Source organism: Rhinichthys klamathensis, unplaced genomic scaffold (assembly GCF_029890125.1).
Source record: "Rhinichthys klamathensis goyatoka isolate OS25496 unplaced genomic scaffold, OSU_Roscu_1.1 h1tg000191l_1, whole genome shotgun sequence".
Taxonomy (NCBI): Eukaryota; Metazoa; Chordata; class Actinopteri; order Cypriniformes; family Leuciscidae; genus Rhinichthys; species Rhinichthys klamathensis.
In genome coordinates this window covers 7,563,657-7,587,106 of record NW_026606717.1, presented here as the reverse complement: position 1 = coordinate 7,587,106, position 23,450 = coordinate 7,563,657, and the positions used below count along the sequence as shown (strand labels likewise).

Here is a 23,450-nt window from a genome sequence, read left to right as displayed (position 1 = left end):
AACCGACAGCGTCCGACACCCAGTAGAGAGTAACACGATTGAGTTACAGCAATAAAGTCCAGCAAGATAAAGTTGTTTTATGCGAAAACATAGACCTTTATCTTACAGATCAAGTATAATAGTATTAACATTGAATCATCTTGAAGATAGTTTCATCATTGACTGCAACCGAACGCGACGCGCTGTTTGAATGCTGAATGGAGAATGACTGACAGCCGCGAGAGGGAAAAATTTACGTGATCTTGAATTTAATTACTTAAATATTAATTTATATCTCACATAATAGCTTCAGAACACTTATAATAGAGTGCACGAAAACGTTATGGTACTTTAGAATGTTTTTGTGCATTTTGTGGGGCTTAACAATAACACATAATAGTATACCCACAATATCGGATTTGGATCGGCCTCGTCTGATCGATGTCAGATCGATACCCGATCCCGCAAAAATGGCAGTATCGGAGCCGATACCGATCCTGAGTATCGGATCGGGACATCCCTACCCACACAGCAAAAGGACTCCGCGGCGGATCCACCGCGGAGGTATCACGGCTTCCGGAACGGACCCGCGAAACGGACCCGTATCGGCGTCCACTTGCTCGCAGTGACGGATCCGCAACGAAGGCGGATCGCGGACCCGCCGTGGCTCCGCGCTGCATCCGCTCCGCATCCGCCATTAAAACCTTACCTCTGCGGCGGGTCCGTTTGGGACCCGCAAATTAATACATACATCCGCCGCGGACCCGCAACGGACTCATAAAATTCTGGCTCATCTGGCCCGGGTCCGTTTTGGACCCGTTTATCTCATTTTTAAAATCCCTTCTGTTCTTGCTGTAGGATAAAATAGGATAAACTAAACTATAGGATAAAACCAAAAACTATAGGGCTAGTCTAGGCTAGTAACTACAGCAATATAGACCTAAGCTTAAATCTGCATCGCCTTGTATTTTTAACCTAACAATATTGTAAATAGGCCTAACATAAAAGTTTCGATACAAGACATCAATTTACTGTACAAAAGTAATCACTACTCAATGGAAATATAAAACTGACATTTACATTTATGGAAAGTTATAGGTTATAGCCTATTCTGGTTTGTTAAGTAGCCTATGTGGGCCAGGCTAATCTACATTCATTTTGTGGTCAAAACCTAATTTAGTGCTTTATAGGCCTAGGTCGGTGTAAACATAACATATTTTATCTATTAGGCTACAACTTCAATGAAATGCTGCACTATGTACAGCTAAAATATCAGAAAATGAATAACTGGTGAACAAGAAGTTCAATAAAAAGATGGTTTAATGTTTAATCATTTCTCCTATTACTCAGTTTGTGTGGATGGAGGCGGGACACGTCTCCTTGTTGCCCGATCTGTAGCCAGGTTGAACCACCTGATAGCATGCTTGGTGACCTGTGCATCTCCGCATCTGTGGCTGACCGCGTCACCGAGTTTTTTCTCACAGCACCTGTAATCAAACAGACAGATATTAACACAATCATAAAATTATATTACATACTGATTAGTTAACACATCTTCCTTAGTAGTTAACAGTAGTGACTTAAGTGTTAATAAAGAATCACCTAATTCCTTATTAGTTATGCAGTAAGTAAGAAACAGTATTCTAAAGTGTTACCATAAAGTCAAACAAGTGTTAAGAATCAGGTTTCTGAGAAATATAAATATTGTAGCTTGGTCATGTACCGGTCTGAAAGTAAGTGGCTTTCCTTGAGAAAGGAAGTCTGCATATTTGCAGATAAAAGCACCACAGTCATTTCCATTTGGCTGTTTGGGAATTGCCTAGAAACAAAATTCCAAGTAAGTATAACGGTAAACAAATGGGCACAGTTTAAAGAATATTTGTATAACTTATTATATGAGGGCATGCATACGTTGGTTCTTATTCGGCCGATGGTCCATCTGGAAGCCTCAAAGCAGCAGGCTTTTTTGATTTTGTTCTCCTCCATGAGGTATTTCCTGTTAAATAATCACACGAGACATACATACATGCCTTCAAAGCCGTTTGAGGTTAAAACCAAAGTTGTAATTGGACATAACTCACAACAATATCTGGCAGATCTCATCATGTCTCTGACCATGGAGTCATAGCACTGGAAATAAATTACCTGGTGATAAGCAATGGAGGTCAAAGGTTAAAAAAAATAGTGTAAAGGTAAATATAATTTTTTTACACTTTTAATCATACAGTATAAATATGGAAACAATCTGTTACAAAGGCATTACTATTCATAAATTACTTACAGCCAAGTCAAGGTGCAAAGGAACAAGAACTAGATCATAGAGGAAGAGATCCACTGTTTTGGTCCATTTCTTCACTGCTGCATGGCCTGCAAAATGTCCGTCTCTCTCGTGAATCCCCTGTAAACACACACAGGTGTCTGATGCACATGTAATACAGTTAGGACAGGTATCTCTCGTGAATCCCCTGTAAACACACACAGGTATCTGATGCACATGTAATATGCCATTTTAATAACTGACAGTACATTTGACTAATTACCTGTTTTTGTATAAACAAGTGCATCATTTTTATTCTGTAAACGCTATTTCTGTCAAATGACGGTTATTAATAATTATGGCAGATTTAAAAAAAAAAAAATTTATTAAATCAATAATTATATCGATTAGCTCTATAAAATCTACAATGTTTTTATTTTAGATGTATTGAGGGTCATTTGTTTTGTGTGGATATTCATGCATGCATTACAGCACATTCATTAAAATCATTAATTTAACCATTGTGAATATCCGAGGGTAACTTAACGGTTGCTTCACGACTAATTTCAAAGTTCCATTCGACTGTGACACTAGGAGGCGAAATGCGACAATCGTATGCGAATGTCGTGTGCAGTGGAAAGGCGGCTATTGGCTGTGCTGGGGCAACTGCACATCCAATGGCGCGGGCGCCTCTGACGTGCGAGCTGCGTGCGACCAATGAGCCAACTCTACGTCATTACACGTCAGAGCCCGCCAAGGGGGCGCCAAGTCCCCGAATTTTCCATTATAGCAGGTCTTCGTTCATTCATAGTCTGTCTGACATTTATATTTTAGAAGCTATGTGTCTGTCATGGATTTGCACTGTATTGATTCTCAAAAATACGGAACAAAGTGCGTTCCGTATCAGTTCAATACGGAACAAGACTTGACTTTTATGTGTCAAATAAGCTGTCATCCCTCCCTCTCGAGCAACTGACAGGACGTCGTCCCACGCGAAGTCATGGCAACCAAATTAAACAGGGCGAGTAGGCCTACTACTTGTCACTGAATCTTATTTATAGTGTATATAATATATTATAATATATTTGCCTATAGGCAAAGTGACGAACAGCGTTGAAATCCGCACTCACGTGGGTAGCGTTGCCGTGAAATATGACAGCTAACGTTACAGTTTATTGGAAAATAAATTTATTTATGAATTTGATGAATTTAGTGTTTACTGCTATCAGTCCCAAGACAAGAAGCTAACGTTAGCGAACGCTGCAGGGACCCTCTGCCTGTGACTCCCCGCTGCAGGAGACGCTGCTCCGACACGCTGTATTAACGATACTGTTTTAAAACCAACATGATAAACGTAACGTTAGCTAATAATGTTCACTTAGCGTTTTGATTTGTTGTTAAACTATGTAATGCACAGCTAGCTAGAAGCTAGCGCTAAATCATTATCCACGAGTGAACATGTTTAAGTTGTCAATAATTTCAAACAACGACATTACAATAATTTACATGATGATAAAAAAAACAATGTTTACAGTCAATGTCGCAATATATAACTTATATATATATAAATAACTTACTTACTCAAAAGAGGGTTCAGCGCAACCGTGTCCCAGCAAAGAAAGGCTCGACTGATGATCGGCTCCTGGTGTGCTGTAACGTTAGTTCAACCGTTAGCAGCTACAGTAAAGGCGCGTCCGCGTCCTAGGATCCGACATGGGTCCGCACTGGATCCGTTGTTTGACAGTAGAATTTACGGCGCCTCCCGGAGGCGGAGCTGATCCTCTGGGCGGCCCCAAAACGAATGTGACAGTTACGCGGGTTTGGCGACTTGAACGCGGATCCGCTTAGGAGTCTCCTGCTGTGTGGGTAGTAACTGAGTCGCACGATAACTACGTCATTGCAAAGGCTCGTGAATCATCACTACGACACACCCCTTATACGGCATTGGTTCTGGCTTTTGTTCACACAGCGCACGTTCCGGGTCTGAACACAGCAATGTTACTAGGTCCCCAACCCGGCATCGATCCCGGCATCAATCCCGGGTCGTGTTTGCGTTCACACAGAAGGCACTCTGGCAATTTGCCGACAATTTGCCGGGTTCAAAGCGCTGTGTGAAAGGGGCTTTTGTAAAGAAACATTACGTGACTGACTGAACACGTAATACGTATGCGCATGACGTCAGCGTTTTCACAAATGTGTGTTTTTGTAGTTTACACGGAGACAATAGCGGTATCGTTTTTAAAAACGTGCGGTTTGAAACTTGTTTCTGAGGCCCCCAAAACGCACACCAAAACGCAGAGAAAGTTCAATATATTTCTTGTTATGAATGACTTCTGGCCTGCAGGGTCCGATTATTAAAGGGATATTTCACCCAAAAATGAAAATTCTGTCATAATTTAAAGAATGACGTGTCGTCCTCATGTCATCACAAAACCCATAAGACTTTCGTTCATCTTTGGAACACAAATGAAGATCTTTTTAATGCAACCTGAGAGCTTTCTGTCCCTCCGTTGACTGTCCACGCAACTACCACTTTGAAGCTTCATAAAGTTCATAAAAAGATGAGTAAGAAAATTCATGGATTTGCATTGAGATGATCCACTGAGCAGATATAATACTCTGAAGAATACAACTCATTGAAAACAGTGTAATCACAGATTCATTAATGTGCCAAAAAGATGACCGAACTAGAGCTGCAGAATCGGACCAGCCAATGATTAAAACGCTTGTGATTTTAACCCTCTGGGGTCTGAGGTGTTTTTGGGGTCCTTGAGATGTTTTGACATGCCCTGACATTTGTGCTTTTTTCAGTTGCTTATAAACATATTAATGGCACAGGTGAAATTACACTCTATTGAGCACAAACAGGGCTACCATAATATGTGAGCAACATGTATGTACATGTTTGTATTTTTGAGAGAATATTGTTTATGCATGGTTATTGAAAAAACTAAAAATTAAAGTTTCTGAAATAAAGCCACAAAACACATACTAAATATGTGTCCACAAGACTTTTGACTAATGGAAGTTGTGGCCTAGACTTTTTGCTTCAAAATGATCTGAAAATCATCCTGTCTAATCATTGACACAATAGATTCTTTTAAATTGTGAAAAACATTTTTTGTTAGCCAAGGCAATATGCGAATGGGCGTGAACGGCCCAACCCCATTGTGAATAATTAGGTGGTTGAGAAGACAAAGACCCGCATATTAATGAGCCTTTCATTCACATGTGTCACACGAAAGAATGCAAGGACAATATACACACACACACACACACACATATATATATATATATATATATATATATAAAATCAAAATATAAATGAAAGTCAAAAGCACATTTTTAGTTATACCTGGAAACAAATAGGTTCAAAATAGGTTATATGGGCCATTGTACAGAATTGGTTCAAAGTTAGAGTTGGAAACATCTTGAAAAGAAAATTGTCTTTTTCCATAAATGTCTTAGTAGGCCAATACATTTTATCATACATATTTCAAAGTTAAGGATTCATTATTTTGATATAGCTTGCATTGGAACAAACACTATAACATCTTAGTTGATTAGTTTATTAACAAAACATACTATATATTTAACATATGAGCAGAAACTGCTAACAAAAGCTTATTTGATGTCTATTTTAGAGTTAAAACTTTATAATCTATCCAAAACTAGTCACACACACACAGAAACATGATTCAAATTTAAACAGTAGGCTATTTTTGCGTTTACAGACACTAACGTTATTATATATTGCGATTAGAACAAAGCACAAGAATAAAACACTTACAGCCCAGCTCGCTCCTCGAAGTGAAAATAAACCAGCACTTGTTCTGAGGTAGGTAAATGTCCCAGGATTATTCCTCACAGCCGCGCAAGACAGTACATTAATCTGACTAAATATAGTGTGTTTACCGAGTTTATGTGGGCGTTTACACGTCTCAATGTGTTGCTTCAGATCATTAGCGTTTGAATAGCGCGCGCTCTCCGTGGGCGTCACATTAGCGGAATAATGAGATGCGAGAACGATAATGAGAACGGCTGACACCTCTCTCTTTTTATATAGATTACATAAACAGAGAATATTTATTTTAGTTTTAAATTAGATAATTTAAAAGTACAAACTTAAATGATCATAAACATATATTGCTCATGTCTGGGTGAATAGTATTCGCTGAGTTTTGTTTAAGTTTAGAGACGTGCTCCAGAAAAAAAGTTCACGGACACAGAGAGGAAGAACGCACACCCTGTTTATTTTCTTTATTTTACAAAAGCACAATATTTTATTTCGATTGTAGGTGGGGACATAAAAAAGTAGACATTTAACAGTTTATTTTTTAATATTTCTTAACTCTGTATGACCAGAAATGATGGAGTAGTTTAAGTCTATTTTATTGCTATGTGAAAAAAATCTGCCAAAACGCACCGGTGCGTTTGCCGTCCCCCCAGAGGGTTAAAACTGACTTCTCTGTAAAGGCCAGGTTATACTTCATTTTCCATGTTCCACTTCATCTCGTGTCTGCACAGCTTTTAAAGTATACTTAACCCTGGATGTACCCACTTCGACACATGCGCAGCACAATTGCTTTTTCATCAGAGAGCAGCAATAAGTTGTGTCATTTACAGGACATTTGCTCGGAAGGATAGAAGAAAAGGACATTTAAAAGCAGCCTACGTCAATGTAATATGTTACCATATCATCATTCTTAACACAACAGTTAGAATAATTGTATTGTGACGATCGGGTGCGGATATCAAAATCAGAGAAAATCGTAGTTTCGAATGGGTAGCAGGTGAGCGATTTATATTGACAGCGAATTCGGTAAAACTGATCATCTCTAAATGACAGCTGTCAATGTTCTGTTGACTTGACGTGAGCCACCTACTGGTTCATGCGCAATCATTCTCACAAATATTTATTTTTACTTGACTTTTTTACATGTGACCTTGAAGCAATCCAAAAGTAATTCAAATACATTACTTTCATATTGTGGTGCTTGGATTATGTTTCTGTAACTTCTTTATGAAGAAATATATACATTTTTAAAGTAACCCTGCCAACTCTCGCCTTATGTGGCGCCCAAAAATATTTGGAAATAAAAGCCACACTTATATTGTTTAAATTTGACTGCATCATGTAAAGTGCTTGCCATTCATAATGCTTCCCCCTGTTGCGAGATTCATTTTGGGTGAACTATTTCAATGGGGAACTGACAGATGTAAAAATAGGAGGAGAAAATAATATTTTAGATTTCAATAAAACCATCTAATAAGTATTATGTATAACCATAGTATTTACCAAACTGAACAAATTTTGTCAACACGAGTGTCTGGTTAGAATCAAGGCGCGCTGGTCTGTGAGATGCGCCTCTTACCGTGTGGTAACGTTATGCTGGCGCCATCAATGATGGCTTGAGCAAGTTCGTGGTCGTTGCTCTCGAAGGCTTGGGCAGCCGCCTTAAGTGCATCCCAGATTTCCTTGCGACCTTCAAAAGCCGGTGCCGTGTCCCAGAATTCATCACGCTTACTGCGCAGCTGGCCATCGGTCATTGGGTAGTCGCTCTTCCATTTGGGCTTCTCTCTCTTCAGGGGCTGGTTTCGGCCCAGTGCAACTGCAAAACAGAGACGAACAGGTCAAAACATATTTATTACGGCTAACAAATGTAAAATGACTTGGTCCATGGCTCAATCAGATTTCAGAGCCTAAACTTTCCATGATATACATATTTATCCTTGATGAGCTGATAGCATAAGGCAGAAACTGAATGCGTTTACTGAAACAGCATGACTTGATCTCAATGTTTCTGTTTGCAAAACTGAAAATAGAAGGAGGGTTAACAGTTGTGGGAGAAGCCTGCCGTAACATCAGCTCCAAATTGGACCTTTGAATGGTGGATTAGGCTAAATATGATTATTGATCAATGTACCATATTAATAGCAAAAAATACACTAGCACTGCATATCATTTTGCACTATATTAATAACACATGAAGGTGCAGGTGTAATTCTTTACAAAGTTTTACACAAAGGAACAAATGGCACTTTAGAAATTTAATTAAAGTGACATACTTTGATTCACATAACATGAACATAATATAGCTAATATAAATTATAATCCTGTGATCTACATAGGACAAGAAATAAAATAGAAATAAAATAAATGTACATTTGTACATTTAGGACAAGCAGTTTGGAGAATGGATGGATATTATTATATTATAATAATTAATATAATATAATATAAATTATAACCCTGTGATCCATCTACATAGGACAAGCGTAATGGTTGAAAAAAAATGTATCAAATAAAAAAAAATAATGCACATTTGTACATTTAGGACAATGAATGGATATTATATTATATTATACAGCACTCAATGTGCCTTGCACGGCATAAACAAAAGTATATCTAAACAAAACATATAACACACACAATATACACTCTACAGACACAGCGGAGCCTAAAACAATAACACAGTCCAGTGAGATGAATCGCGCACACACATTCTGATATACCAGTCCAAGAGAATAAAAACTGGACAAATAAAAATGTCCAAACAAGGAATCCCTGCTACAGGCACAACATCAAATGCCAAACTCAAACACATGACGGTCACAACCGCTGCAATGCAAAAAGCCTTTGCCAACACCAGTCACTGCAAAGAGAGACCTTGAACTACCACTACAAACCACCAACAATGCGTGAAAAGCTGTTGAAATTGAATCAAGAAAATACAATGGATGAAAAGGAAAAAACAAACAGCTTTTGATTTGATACAAAAGCAGTTGGTAAAAAAACTATGCATACAGGCCAAAAGGTGTCAGTATAGAGTTCAGTTACGAATAAAAGGCCAACAAACAAAAACAGAAACTTACTGAGTTGGCATAAGAAAGAAAAAAGAGAAGACAGGAGATATTTGGGGAAATCCAGGAAAAGGGTTGAGGGATCATAAGGTTTCCAGGTAGTGCTGTGGAAAACATGCTATATATCGCACAGTTTAGATATGCAATTGAAATCTAAGTAATATAAGACTTAGGTTTGGTAACAGATCATCTTGCATTTGTCTTGCATGTCCTGAATTATTGAGGTCACAAATCATTTTCGGGCAAAAATATACATTTTATAGACAATATTTTTAAACAAGTCACTTATATATTTATATATAATAATAATAAATTACATTTCATGTTTTTAGTTTGTAATTATAGCTATAAAATGCAACTAAAGTTTGCAATTGAAAGTTCTTCTGTTACCTAGCTGACATATTTACAGCAGAATTTGCTAAAACAATATTCAAAACTTCACAGAAACCTAAATGTTTCGAGATTACAAAGCCTAAAACTGAGGCTCCATGCCATCCTTATTAATAAACCCTAAAAACACCCCATATGAAAAGGAAGTGGATGCTAGTGGCACATGTTGTAACATTCTGTCTGTTCCTTTGAGAATAGATATACCGCAGTAATGGCATTTGTTGAAAGCAAAACCTTGAGATGTATTGCACTCTCTATAAACCAGCACACAGACTACAGACACACAGACTCCCAGTCAATAACACTGGCAGAATTACCAAGGGCTGAAATCCAAGCAGTTACATCAGAGCGCCCGAGACGTCTTTGAGAAAAGGAGATTTATTGGGTAAAACATCTGGCTGCCATTATGAAAACCTTTTTAGTCAGGAACACAGGTTGCAGAACAACCAAAGCCTGTGATAATGCTACCCAACACTTAGATGTTCAGTGATGAGACACAAAAACAAGCATAAAACTCCAGACAAAGAATAAAACAGCAGCTGGCCATGAATAATTCAGCCACAGCCAATAAACCAGTATAGCACTTTTTATGACCCAGAAACACCAGAGAAACAATATTTCAACAACCCAGAAATCAATCCTTGTCGTCTGATACAGCACCTTACTAACGCAAGAGGGGGATTGATTGATTTCCTACATTCTGCGAATTAACTTCCTGTTTGTGTGTATTGTGAAGCGAGGCTAGTCCTTGGTGACAAAGCAGCTCTCTGATGACCTCTTCCTGTTGTCAAAGAGCCAGCAACACATGCAACTTCATGAATGAAACAAAAAAAAGTGTGGTTACTGCAGAGTACAGGCCATGTTCCAATCATAGGCAATTTCCTCTCCGCTGTGAGGAGGAGACTGTGACTTTTGTTTTGGATGTCTCCTACAATAGGTTTAAATGCATGTAAGATTTAATTTTCTCAAAATATACATTGAAGCGTCGCCTCTTATCTCACAATGTCTGAAACGGCTCGATAAAGGATCCAGTTTCGCTAATTAATTACAGTATAGTTACGGTATATACGACAGTATCTATGGCGTGAACGCACCTACACTACATGAAAGGTAATATCCAAAAAAGCAAAATAGGAGCACTTAAAGTAATCATGGAGGCTGACCCATGATTTTTCTTAGTGACACCTGTAAAGATTGGATTAAAAAAGAAAAAAGAATCCATTTATATAAAAGGATAATGCAGTAGTTCTGGTCAATAACTTGTGAGCTGCCTTTCTGTATAGACTACATAGGCAGCTGCTTTCTGACGTGGTGTCTTAAAGGTGCAGGCTGTAATATTGACAGCTAGCGGTTGAAATATATACTGCAGTCCAAATTCAAAATATTGGAGAGTCATTTCCCCACGCCCCTCCTGCTCAGACTCAACCCTCACGCGAGTTGCCAGATTGAGGACACGCAACAGGAACGAGCGCAATTGACAATGGAAGGCGACAAGCCTTACACTGTAAGCAGATCAGCTATTAGATCTGCTTTTTAATATGCTCCCATTCATAGTGATTTTTAAATGGATGCCAAGGCTTTTTAGGTCGGGTAGAATCTGCGATTACTGACCTAGTTTGTTTGCTGGTTCCATGGCTGCAATACGCTGTGTTTTCCGCCAACTGGCAACCCGGGGTGTCGAAATACTATTGGGTAAATTGGCAGTGGGCGGGATCACAGAGACCAAAACAAATACAGTCATTCTGACACAGAACACACATTTCAAAGTAGAACAGGTTGTAGCTTTGTTTTTCAGAGAAACGAGTTTGTGAACTTAGCATGTTTTCTAAATATCTGCAAATATATGGTATTTTTATGCCTTAGTACAGTCAAAAAATTACAAAGCCACCACAAGTGACTGATTTGAAACGCTCTTTGAAACCACTCTAGACATGCATGCTAGACAGGAGAACAGTAGTGTTCAGTAGAGTTTGATGTTAGCATGTGGCTAAGCTAACAATGAGAGGCTGTAAAATTAAAAAACAAAACAATGCAGAAATATTGGATAAAATAGTTTTTACTGATACTGTTAGTATTGAATGAAACAAGTATATGCAGTGCATTGTGGGATTCGCTTATCTGTGGAGGAGACATGAAATCTGAAATCTGGACAAAGCATCAAGACAGCACAACATTGCGGTGTGTCTTTTGGAACAGCGTTCGCATCAGGAGCACAGCCATGATGCCTTAAAATACTGTCTAGCCCGTCAGCTCACTACTATCGAAACTAAGATAGTGTGTCCTGGTGGGAAAAGAAATAATAGCATGGAACCTTGTTCAAATGAAGAAGAAAGTAATAGAATAAAAAATAAAAGGAATAAATGAAGTGAAAGAATGAACAAAGTGAAATAACTTAGAGTTGTGACAGCAAGCAAATGAGACTGTCCACAATACATGATTGTTACGGACGCTCTCCGTGATCAAGCTTTCAGCCAGAAAATGACTCCAGCAGCAATATACTAGACTCAATACAAACAAATCGCAGTGTAAATACACTAAGAGCTTCAACAGTGATTCTCTATTCCTCGGGGGGGAGGGGGACAGTCGCTGTCTCTTGGAGGGCTGTGGAGCGTGTGGACTTCCCTCAGGGTGCACATTTCTCCATGCTGCAGACAGAAAATCTATAACATCACAGTTCTATTTCCTGTTTATAATGATGCACTAGCGGCAGAGTCTTTATTTAGATAAAGTGGGTTGAATGAGGTGACAAAAGCCCATGGTTATGTTTGGAATATCTTCTCTTCATTTTTGTACAGTACATAGTAAACAGGGTTTGAAATTAACTTTTTCACATACACATATAAATATATATACACACATACAGTAGTCAACATTTAAAGTGGATCAAATAAGTTAATCAAAGTTGTCCTAAGAAAGAACAGAATGGGTATTGTTCATGGGTATAACTTTGATGAAAGGTATCAAAACCTAATATATATATATATATATATATATACATATATATATATAGTGGATCAAAACCTTTCATTGAAAGAGGAAGGGATCTCCGGAGGAGATGGCTGGATGACATGATTTTGTTTGAAGAAGAAATTAATGTACGAAAATAATATTTATATTTATATATATATAATTTTCATACATTAATTTCTTTTTCAATCCAGCCCTTCCTCTTTCATCCTCATTCTTTTCACCAAAAATGTGTTTTAGGTGGACAAAATAATCAATACAGTACAAAGAGCATCAAAAAAAATTTAGGATGTTTGAAAATAATGTCTTTTGTTAACCAAATGCTTTTTAATCTTCACTTTTGCTTGAATGCAAATGAACAAGCGCGCCATTATTTGTTACGTAATGACGTGTGTGTTCAAGTAAGCCAGATATGCACAGATTCTGCGCAATACGCTGTATTTAATATAATATGATGACTCACGAGTTGAGTATTTGCGCTTAATCTGTGCAGATTTGGCTCAGACGAACTTCCCCAGCAAAATAATGAGTAACCCGCCAAATTGGCTAGTGATTTGACAGCGTTACCCGCCAGTTCATTTTTACCCGCATTTGGCCGTTGTTAATTTCAAACCCTGATAGTAAATATAGTGTACTCTTGGTAAAATGTGTAGTATAAAAATGTGTAGTGTGGGTATTATTAGTGATGCATCAACATTAATAATTAATTAACCAAGCAAATGTATTTACTGTTATGAATTTACTGTGTACTGTTTCTTTTAACATACCTTCTGATGTTCATTCTGTTGTAGCTTATTCATGTTGTGCACACGAAATAGACACTGACACAGTCAAAATGTGCAATCAGAGATTTAATTAAATGTCACCGTTTCGGCCCTTCAAAACGGTTTCGGTTAGTGTTCGACCTGTGATTTTTTTTTAAATGCTCATGGCCGATAAAGCCATTTTATTTACATGAGGCGAGTCTGCGCAAATGGCAGACGTAGCCAAAATATTGCTGCTAAAAACTGTGCTAACAGGGATTGTAACGTATAAATATACATATCAGGTACAGTTAGGGTTATATCGCCACCTGTTGGTTTGGCATGCTCTTAAAAGCGCTTTATAGCGTGTTTTTGCGTTTTCATGTGGACACATTTTTTTTAAACCGTGCTGGTGTGGACGAGATTTTTTTTTTTTAACGGAGGTAAAATACCCGTGTACGTGTGGACTAGGCATTACTGACCTGCAAATTAGTACCCATACCTGCATACCAAATGAGATCCAATAAATATTGTAGGTGATTCAAATATGCATCCAAAATCATAGTACTTTGCTAATGTGTCAAAGAGGGGGTTATCTTTACTTTAGAGTAATATTGCCAAAATCACTTGAACGCACAAAATTAAACTAAACATGGCAATGACATAAGGCAATTCAAGTTTGATGCTAACATTTATACACACTTTAAGTGACAAAAAGGGTCTGTGAAATCAGGACGCAATTCTATGAGACTGGTGTTGGTAGTACACCAATACTACAGTACAACCCCTAAGTGCATACTGCACAGTATAAGTAGGCCAACAGGCGGCAGGTCATGAATGGCTTCGGAATTATTTCCCCATAATTCCTTTACAAGAAAAGTAAACTTGTGGAGGACTGCAATAAGACTGCATGTGGTCACCTGATGTAGACCATAGCGGTCTCACTTAAAATACAGTGAAAATAACAAAACCTAACAAGACTCATTTACAAGAGTTTAAAACACCTGAGAGGTGTTTGGACAGGCCTGTTTCACCTAAACACGAACAAATCCTTATAGATTTTATAGAGTGAAACTAACAGCGCAGCAAAAACTCTGGAGACCGCAGATTCAACCTAGTTTTTCTGCAGGATTGTGGATTTCATTTTCACAAGAATCCCGAAACGAGGACCATCTGGATTAAGCTCCAAAAGGAGAACATTTCGTGATGGCATGTGTGTGCGTGTAAAAAGCATCCTTGGGTGCAAGCGCAACACGATTTTCCTCTTATTCGACTGCCGAAATCTTTCGTTTCATCCTCGTTCTTCTATTTAATCCTTTCCTTCGTTCCTCCCCCAACTCAAAGTCAGCATCAAAAGCCCATTAGAGAAACCGTAGCCACCACACCCCCCCCATAAAAACACAGAGAAACAGACTTCATCCGTATGGTATTTAATACTGCATGTACTTCCCATCAGGCCGGTCGGCCACAGGACTCTCTGAGAAGCATTTGTGCGAGGGCGTGCTGACATCTGGGAACTATCGGCACTGCCAGGCCTCCACACGGGAGGGAGCGAGAGCCGCTGATACACAAATGTGCAGAGAGAGGGAACGAGGGGAGAAAGGGTTAGACAAAAGAAAAGCCAGACGCAATTAAGTCTACCACATCGACCGAGGAGATCGGCCTTGTCGAGACTCGGGCAGGACTCCATACAGGGTGTCAATAATTCAATGGCGACTGGCAGAAGCTTTGTGTCTCGTAGAGAAAATCATCCGTCATTTGGTTTCTCTCAAGATGCATCATGTACGGCGGAAGATAAAATGATGGCAGTGAAAAGAAAGCAGTGGAAGAATGGTTCTCCTTTCAAAGGCCACGTTCAAGTAGCCTACATATGTCAGGATCACATGACAGATGGGTCGAATCGCACAACCTCTGGTCGGTCCGGGAGAGGCGTCTCGGATCTCTGCGAGTCTCCGGAGACGAATATACCCATCTTCATCTCGGGTTCCACCTCTTCTCAGAATGGGAGAACTGTCCTCTCAAGGGCAAATTCAAGGAGAGACTGCATTTCTTCATTTGATTCTTAACAATACAATGTATACCCGTTGTTGGCCAATGCTCACTTAAAGTTAATCATTGCCAATATAATTTAACAACACTGTTAAAATGTAATATTTAACAAATTAATATTTATTTATCATACTGTACATTAAATTCTGTAATTTCTAAATTTCCTTGTAGCATTGAAAATGACTGATTTTTTTTTCAATGTATATGATTTAGAAAAAAATACTAACATTTTTATTGGGGGAGTTGGCGGAGATGAATTCCATTCGTGCCACTTTTATGTATATCGGACGAATGTCTTTAGTTGTTGCATTACATCTTGCAAAGTACACAGAACAGCAAACTCAAAACATACTGCAGGCCATCATCATGTGACATGACTGACCATCTCACTGCCTCTTGTTACCGTAATTAAATTAAGCATGCACTACTATTTTAATTGCCACTAGCTTGACCATGTATTTTCAAATAGGAACTGTTTGCTTCCAAACCGCAAAGTGCAACCACATATTGCACCCTTACCAATAAAAAAATAAAAACGTATACATATGGACATAACGGAATTTCAAATTTTCTCAAACGCTACTGATAAAAATAAACGAATGTCTACTGCGGAGTAAACCGTTTATTTACAATGCACCCATCTGTGTCTTATCACCTGACACTCAAAAAGAAGTGACATTTTTATCAGTACATGTTCAAATCTTTCTTCTGTTGAAATGAACTCATTCGCCGCCATTGACGGAATTTTACATCATTTATGACACTGTGGCTGCATTAATACTCATAAAGGAGTAGGCGAACGTACCCGGATGACCTACTACTCCGGCGAGATTCTGAAGTGTGCATAATATGGTGGACACTTTACTATCCCATGAGGCCAGAGGAGAGGATTTGTGAATGGTAGTGAAGCGACTAGGGGTGTAACGATACACAAACCTGACAGTTCGGTTCGTCCCACGGTTTTGAGGTCTCGGTTCGGTTCGGTTCATTTCGGTGGGGTGGGGGGGTTTAGAAAGCTAAAATTGCTTTTATTTTTTATTAAACAGTGCTTGCCTTTAATGAACAAATTGTGTCCTTGTCTTTAAATTAATTCAATTACAAGTAAACATTTCTCAAGAATAACAAAATTATCTGCTAATGCTGTAAACTACAGCCCTTACTTGCACATTACTATAACATTAAAGCTTAACAACAGATAAGGCAATTTTTGCATTAACATGTTTTACTTTTTACTCTAATTTGTTATATAATAATTTACACAGAAGCTGTTATTTTCATGACAACTATTTTAAACATACATTAAATAATCAAGATATCATAAACAGATTAAGTAAAATATAATATATAGGCTAATATATAGCATTTATTTAGTGAGAGTTAGCAAACCAGCAAGCTGTGGACACTGAATGACTTGCCTGAGGTAAATATAAAGCTATGTGAAAAACTAAGCGTTTTATTGACGTATTTCCGCTGTTGAAACACTGATTGAGTGTTTACACGAGTTATGATGCCTTTCAGTAAGTATACTGTATCTTTGTTTCAACTTATCTTCGGGTGTCCATTCATGTTTATTCTGTAACTGAGGAAGAGATGATCGCGCTCCGCGCTGCCGCATGCATACAGTGATATCTGTCACGCCACAAGAGCGCCAAAACGGCATTTATTGTTTGCATTTCGTGATCAAATAGACATAATTTGAAAGATTACACCTTGCTTATTATCAAAAGTAACAAAACACTAAGCTTATTACGCTTATATGTGGTTATTGGTGGTTAGGCAACAGCCCTGTATTCGTTGTGTACACATAACACATGAGGTGCAATGAGCCGGGGCTGGGCGGGGCCGCAGGGGGCGGGGCGTGTTCGGTTCCCCATGAGAGTATCGCGATACGTATTGTGGGTGGTGTATCGCGGTTTTTCGGTTCAGTTCAAATATCGTTACACCCCTAGAAGCGACATACCTGACGTTGGTAGTGACGGCATGGCGAATGTACTAGTACGTCCAGATTAATAATAGTTCATTTGTTACATATATAGCGCTTTTTATAGAAGGGGGAAATCTCCTCAACCCCCACCAATGTGCAGCGTCCACCTGGATGATGCGACGGCAGCCATATTGCACCAGAGCGCCAGCTTATTGGTGGAGAGGAGACAGAGTGATGAAGCCAATCAGTATATGGGGATGATTAGGAGGCCATTTTGGCCAGGGTGCCGGGGCCACACCCCTACTCTTTTTTTCTAAGGACATTTTGGGCCTTTTAATGACCACAGAGAGTCAGGACCTTGGTTTAACGTCTCACCCGAAGGACGGTGCTTGTTACAGTTTAGTGTCCACATCTCTATACTGGGGTGTAGGACCCACACAGACCACAGGGTGAGAAGGTAGGTTTTACAGCAGAAACCTAGTTTTCCCAGGAGGTCTCCAATCCAGGTACTACTGACCAGGCTCAACCCTGCTTAGCTTCAGTGGGAAACCAGTCTTGCGCTACAGGGTGAAATGGACTACATTCATTCTATATAGAAAGTACTTTTTAATGTACATGAAGTAATTACTTATTCAAAATAAGTACCTACTCAAGAGAGTACGCAATTTCGAACTCAACCAATGCTTCCCTGCGGCGGCCATTGACGAAATTTCCTGCAATCTATATTGCTTTCACTGTTATAAGGTAGGGGGCGCTATTATGCATCATCTGAAAGAGTACTGAATCTCCGGATCAAAAGACAGGCGAAAAAGAAGCACCGTTTATGCAGCACATAAAATAACACGATCATCAAACATTAAACAGCATATAATTCAAAACTACCTAACATTACCGAATGAAATGTCCTCCCATGACGAGCTATAGGACTGTGCAAACTTTGAGGGTGTTGATGGACTCGTTCTACTTGGCGATGTTTTGATCATTGCTCTGAATCCCATCCAGACATAGTCAAAACTTGATTTTTCACAGCTTTTTGTTCAAAATGTTGCTTTTTTAAGAACGTACCCACAAGTGTTGATAAAAAAAGACTGCAGGAATAAAACTAGAATAAAATGTTCTTTGTTATTGGTGATATATTTCATGATCCGATATTCATAAAACAATAGATTCTGGGGGCCGCGAAAGTTGTGTGAAAATGATCAAAAATGCTGTCGGTGGCTGGCAACTTTTTTTTTAAATGCTGCTGAGGAAACAGTTAAAGTAGATATTTTCAGAAATGTCTCAGTGTTTTTTTTTGTACATTCAATGGAAGTCAAAGGCCTTAAATCCTGTCTGGTTCCCAACGTTCTTCAAAACCTTTTGTGTTCCGCAGAGTCCTGTTTGAAACGACATGAGTGCAAGTACATTTTTTATTCTGTGTGAAATATCCCTTTAACTATGGAAAACATCAATATTTCAACACTTTCTGCCACAGAGTTCACATTTTCTGCGCTGCCTGAAATGCCCTTGCAAATGCCACTGAATAACTTCCAGCTGTCTTGAATTCTCTGTTAGTTGGCCAACAATAAAACATCTTCTAACATGAAAGGAATTCTGGGAAACTAATGGCAAGCTGTCTGGGTTATTAACATAGGCAGGTATGGGTCACTTCACTGAGAACATCTGTAAGCCAATAGCTCGCGTTTCTGAATTCATACATTTCACTGTAATTAAAGACAAAGGCCAGGCCCATAAAATGTATATGTCAGAGACAAACGATTTTTTTATCCTTACATCCTCCATTTACATATTTTATAAAATGAATGAACATTCCTTTAAGGGTATAAAGGAAAAACCTAGACATTATGCAAGATGTCAGGCCTACTCCACGTTCCACATTCATCTCCATGACGACCCAATGATCCAGGTGAAGCGTGGCCTGGCACGAGGACTCCTGTGCCTGCTTGGAGAACTCGAACACTGCATAATGCAAGACAGACATGGCACTAGAGTTTCACCTCACAAACACCCGGCATGAGCAGCGAACAGACTGCTGACTCAGTGTTACGATGACAAAAATATCTGAGTGATAATGTATGAATGCTTAATGTATTAGGATTTTTTTAAAAAACAGTTGGCTTTTGGAACAAGTTGCGTTCACACTTGTAGTTTGGTTCTCTTGGTTCTTTTGATCTGGACCAAAAAAAGAAAATGGTTCGCTTTGCGTTCACTCTACATTTTTAACATCGAGATATAAAACAAAACTGTACTGAACTGTAATGGGCAAGATAGCTCCTATGACGGGATGCACACGACACGGGGGAGTGTGAAAGCGGCGTCCGCGTCTATCAGCGAATCTGTCCATCAGCGGATATATATTAGGGATCCGTTGACAGACGCCTGCTTTCAAACACTTCCGTGTCCATCTAAGCGAACGGTGAAGAGTGTCAAAGATGTCATTGTAGCCAATCTCAGACATATATGTTGAATGTGTCAACATAATGGCCAATCAGAGGCGTTTAAGAATCCGAGGGAATAGAGGGAAATGCTGGTATTGTCACATTTTTTTATTTCAGTACCAACTCGGTACCGAAGTTGGTACATTTTGACAACTTAAATAAAAGTGTGGTTATTTTATTGGCTTGTATTATTTTTTTTTAAATACAGATTCAATAAAATTGTATTTAATTAAAAAGCCTAATATTAAGAATTAGCCTGTGTTCCGGTTCCGTACACACTGCGTAGAATTTTTGTAAATGCGGTTGTCACTACCTGCATTTTTCGGGAGTTAATTCGGTTGTCACTCCTGTAAATTACTGAACTGTGCATGTACAGAACAGGATATAGCACTTCACTACACTATCTAACAACCGATTTAGCTGCAGTGTGTACGTGGCTATAGTAAACTTCATATTCAACTCAAACTTTGCTATTACTTCTTTGAAACATTAGCAATTCCTTCTGGCACAACTACCTCCTCCATCCCCAAGGAGCTGTTAAATTGTTGACATCCAAATCAAGCGCCGTGAGCTGTGGAAAATTAGCAGCCATTAAGTCCGCAGGTAACTGTCAATTTCAGGAACTGTTCAGGGTTTCATCTAAGGGTGCCGCTCTCATTACAATAATGACACATGGCGAGTAATTTAGTCCCATAGGCTTTGTCTAGAAGCTATTTTTGTTCACCATATGAGAGCCTGGAAGAGAAGAGCAGTAATTGCTGACATCTTATATATTGTTTTATATCATCCATATTGTGATTTGGCACAAGGAGCAGTGAAGCTTCCTGTATATCATCAGCACTTCTCCGAACAAAAACACGAGTTTGATTGTGACACCAGCAGGAAATCACGAGCGTCTCAACTATTAACAAACACAGGAGACTTTGATTGTTGTGATGAAATAAAATTCAGTTTTGTGGCTTTTAATCCATGCATGTTATATCTGAAGCAATTTAGCATACTTTATGCTATTGTAGATTTTCTCTTCCAGCTAAACAGACCATAAATATCAGTGACTCATTTGGCACTGGGTGATCATTAATTTTGTCTGAAGTGGTCATAGTTTGGCTGGTTAACATGGTCCAATTAGCCCTATTATACATTTATACAATTATTAAAAAATCAGATATTGTATAAGATTGTCCTATAGTGATATAAAGATGACAATAACAATAACTAGCCTAGCGTCCACACCAAGGGACAATAATGTTCTGTTTACTGATATGATATTGTTCCTCTTCGTCTTCATTGTTATAGCTGTGGTGCGTCTTCCCTGTTCTCATTTAGAAACGATTAAATTATTATTTTTTTTAAACTTGTTCTGAATGGGATTCATTCCAGGGGAGGGGAATCTTTGGCTACGTTCAGACTGCAGGTAAATGTGGCCCAAATCAGAATTGTTTTGTTCATATGTGACAGATCTGTTTTTCTCATGACAGTGTGAACAGATTTTACACTTCAAAGATTGTACATAGTGGAAGGAAAGTGATGTGTCAGAACTTACAAGTATTACAGTGACAGCTCTATAAGCAAAACATGAAGGCTCGTATCATAAATATTTAAAAACTCTGGTCTTTTTTCCGTGTCCTCGTCTGTTTTTTTTATATTGCCTACGCATAAATTCGCTGGCTTCCACGGCAGATCACATTATAAATAAATGTGTAATTGCTTACTTTAATGTTATCGGTTTACACTTCCGTATGACAGCATGCTGCGTGACGTCTTTTTATTGTTATTTTGCACATGCGGGTCAGTCAGGACCAGGATCTGTTCACACTGGAATCTGATATTGACCACATTTAAAACAACATGAAAAGCTATGCAATTTTATATATATATATTAAATACATCATCATCAGAGCGTTAAATCGGATTTGAGCAATAGGGCTCGAAGTGTGAACGTAGCCTTAGTTGCTCCGCTCCACTCATATTCACGTTCAAGAGGTTGAGTCACAAAAATTGTTTAACAAAAATTGTTTATTTTAGTTTCTTTTGAAATTATTTTTGAAACTATGAAACTATTTCTGTTGGAGAAGAAAATATTAAATTTAACTAGCCAATTTTTAATACGTAAGTTATATAAGTTGTCTAAAAGCAATATCACACTCGCCATCGTGCTGTTGGTCTGAATATCCGCACGGCCTTGTGCTTTATGGACAAATCATGGCCATGCTGATATTCAGTACAACAGCACTCCTGAGTGAGAGACTACTTGTTTAGACATTATGCAAGATGAATAGAAACAATGTTTGAAACCAAATGGTTTGCAATAAACAAGATAAAGATAAGGATAGAGAATAACCATAAGAGAATAAAGAGTTTGTGCATTCCCAGGCAAAACCATGACCCACATTTTACTAAAAAGAACAGAAACAGATCCACACTAGCCATGAAGCTAACACTCTCTCTTTATATATAACACACAGCTAAAGCTAGCCAGCTAGTAGGAAGATGTTATATGCAAAAACGACTCAATGCACAAAGACAAAGAGCGGTGGGGGAGAATTAAGAAAATATTTGCATAATCACAAAATCACAGGCTTAATTGTCCCTACAGCCAGGCGCGTGTCCGAGAGGAGCGATCGAGCCTTACAAAGCGACGCAAAACCCAGCACGATGTTTCAAAGCACTAACAAGCCGAGAAGGAGACAAGGGAAGCAACGCAGACCCAAAAAAGCACAAATTGACTCGCATTTCCTGAGTATGCTTCATTTCCTACCTCCGGTTCCGTCCGAGTTTTCGTTTAAACTGCCTGAAGAATCATGATGACTGCCCACACAGCCACCCATGGATGTTTTCATGCGCCTCTTCCCCCCGCGGACCCGCTCTGGTTCGGATTCCCCCCGTCCTCTCTCTCTCTGCTGGGATAGAGATTGACAGGGCGCGGGCATCAGCTGGAGAGAGGCGGGGTGGGTGTATGCACACGCGGCTGTGACTCAAAACCTAGTGTGCTGCCTGCTCACAAAACCAATCGAGACGCGCATATTATGAGGTTCCAAAATGTTATCTAGCTAGGCAGCTCACTAGGTTTTGGGACGCGGCCAATGTGATCGTCGTCTCTAGTATATTCACGGCAAATGTTGGAGTCTCACCTGAACTGGAGGTCTTGGATGTTGTTGGACACGTTAGACAGAATTTTATTTAATTCTTATGTAAAGTTTTTCACATTTTATAAGGAGTTTAATCCATTTCGCAGCTTTAACAGTCTTTAAATTACCATTAAATTTGACGTAAAATCAAAGCACTTATTAAAATGCTTAATTAAAACAATTGAGGGAGGAAAGAATATAGGGTAGAGTGGGGGAAACGCCCCCTTGGGGTAAATTGCCCCACTACGGTTTTTTCCCAAAATAACTAACGTTACTAAGATACGTTTTTGCTGACAAGAGTGATGTAGAAGTTTTCGCTGGCGACGGATTTCACTAATTTTCAGCAGTAAGAAAAAGTGCTATAGGCTATAGTGTTTTACCAATATTTTTTAAATCATGCTTTTTTGCAGAACATTACAGGTATATATTTTATAAGAATGGTAAGGACATGTTAATTTAAGGAAAATATAAATATTTTTAGAATGACACTTTTCCCCCCAAACTATAGTCTGTGGGGTAAAACGCCACAGAATAAAACATTTTAAAAGATGATTGCGCCTTTTTCATCTCGGAATTCTGAAGAATTTTTCTATTTCTATTTCTATTTAAGAATTCTATTTCTCAGAATTGCATGATTAAAGTCTCAATTGTGTGTTATAAAGTCAGAATTGCAAGATATAAATTTGCAATTGGGAGAAATGAACACGCTAT

General features: G+C 38.7%; 1 protein-coding gene across 1 annotated transcript in view; it reads right to left on the bottom strand.

The window, feature by feature from the left end:
- ubtd2 (ubiquitin domain containing 2) overlaps window positions 1-22,608 on the bottom strand; it is a 31,799-nt gene extending 9,191 nt beyond the window's left edge. Inside the window, exons 1-2 of the mRNA XM_056262266.1 lie at window positions 22,370-22,608; window positions 7,612-7,848 (exon numbers count right to left, since the gene is read on the bottom strand). Coding sequence (XP_056118241.1) covers window positions 7,612-7,848; window positions 22,370-22,541 — 409 coding nt within the window. The 5' untranslated portion in view covers window positions 22,542-22,608. The remainder of the gene's footprint in view (window positions 1-7,611; window positions 7,849-22,369) is intronic.
- Window positions 22,609-23,450: the final 842 nt, after the last annotated feature.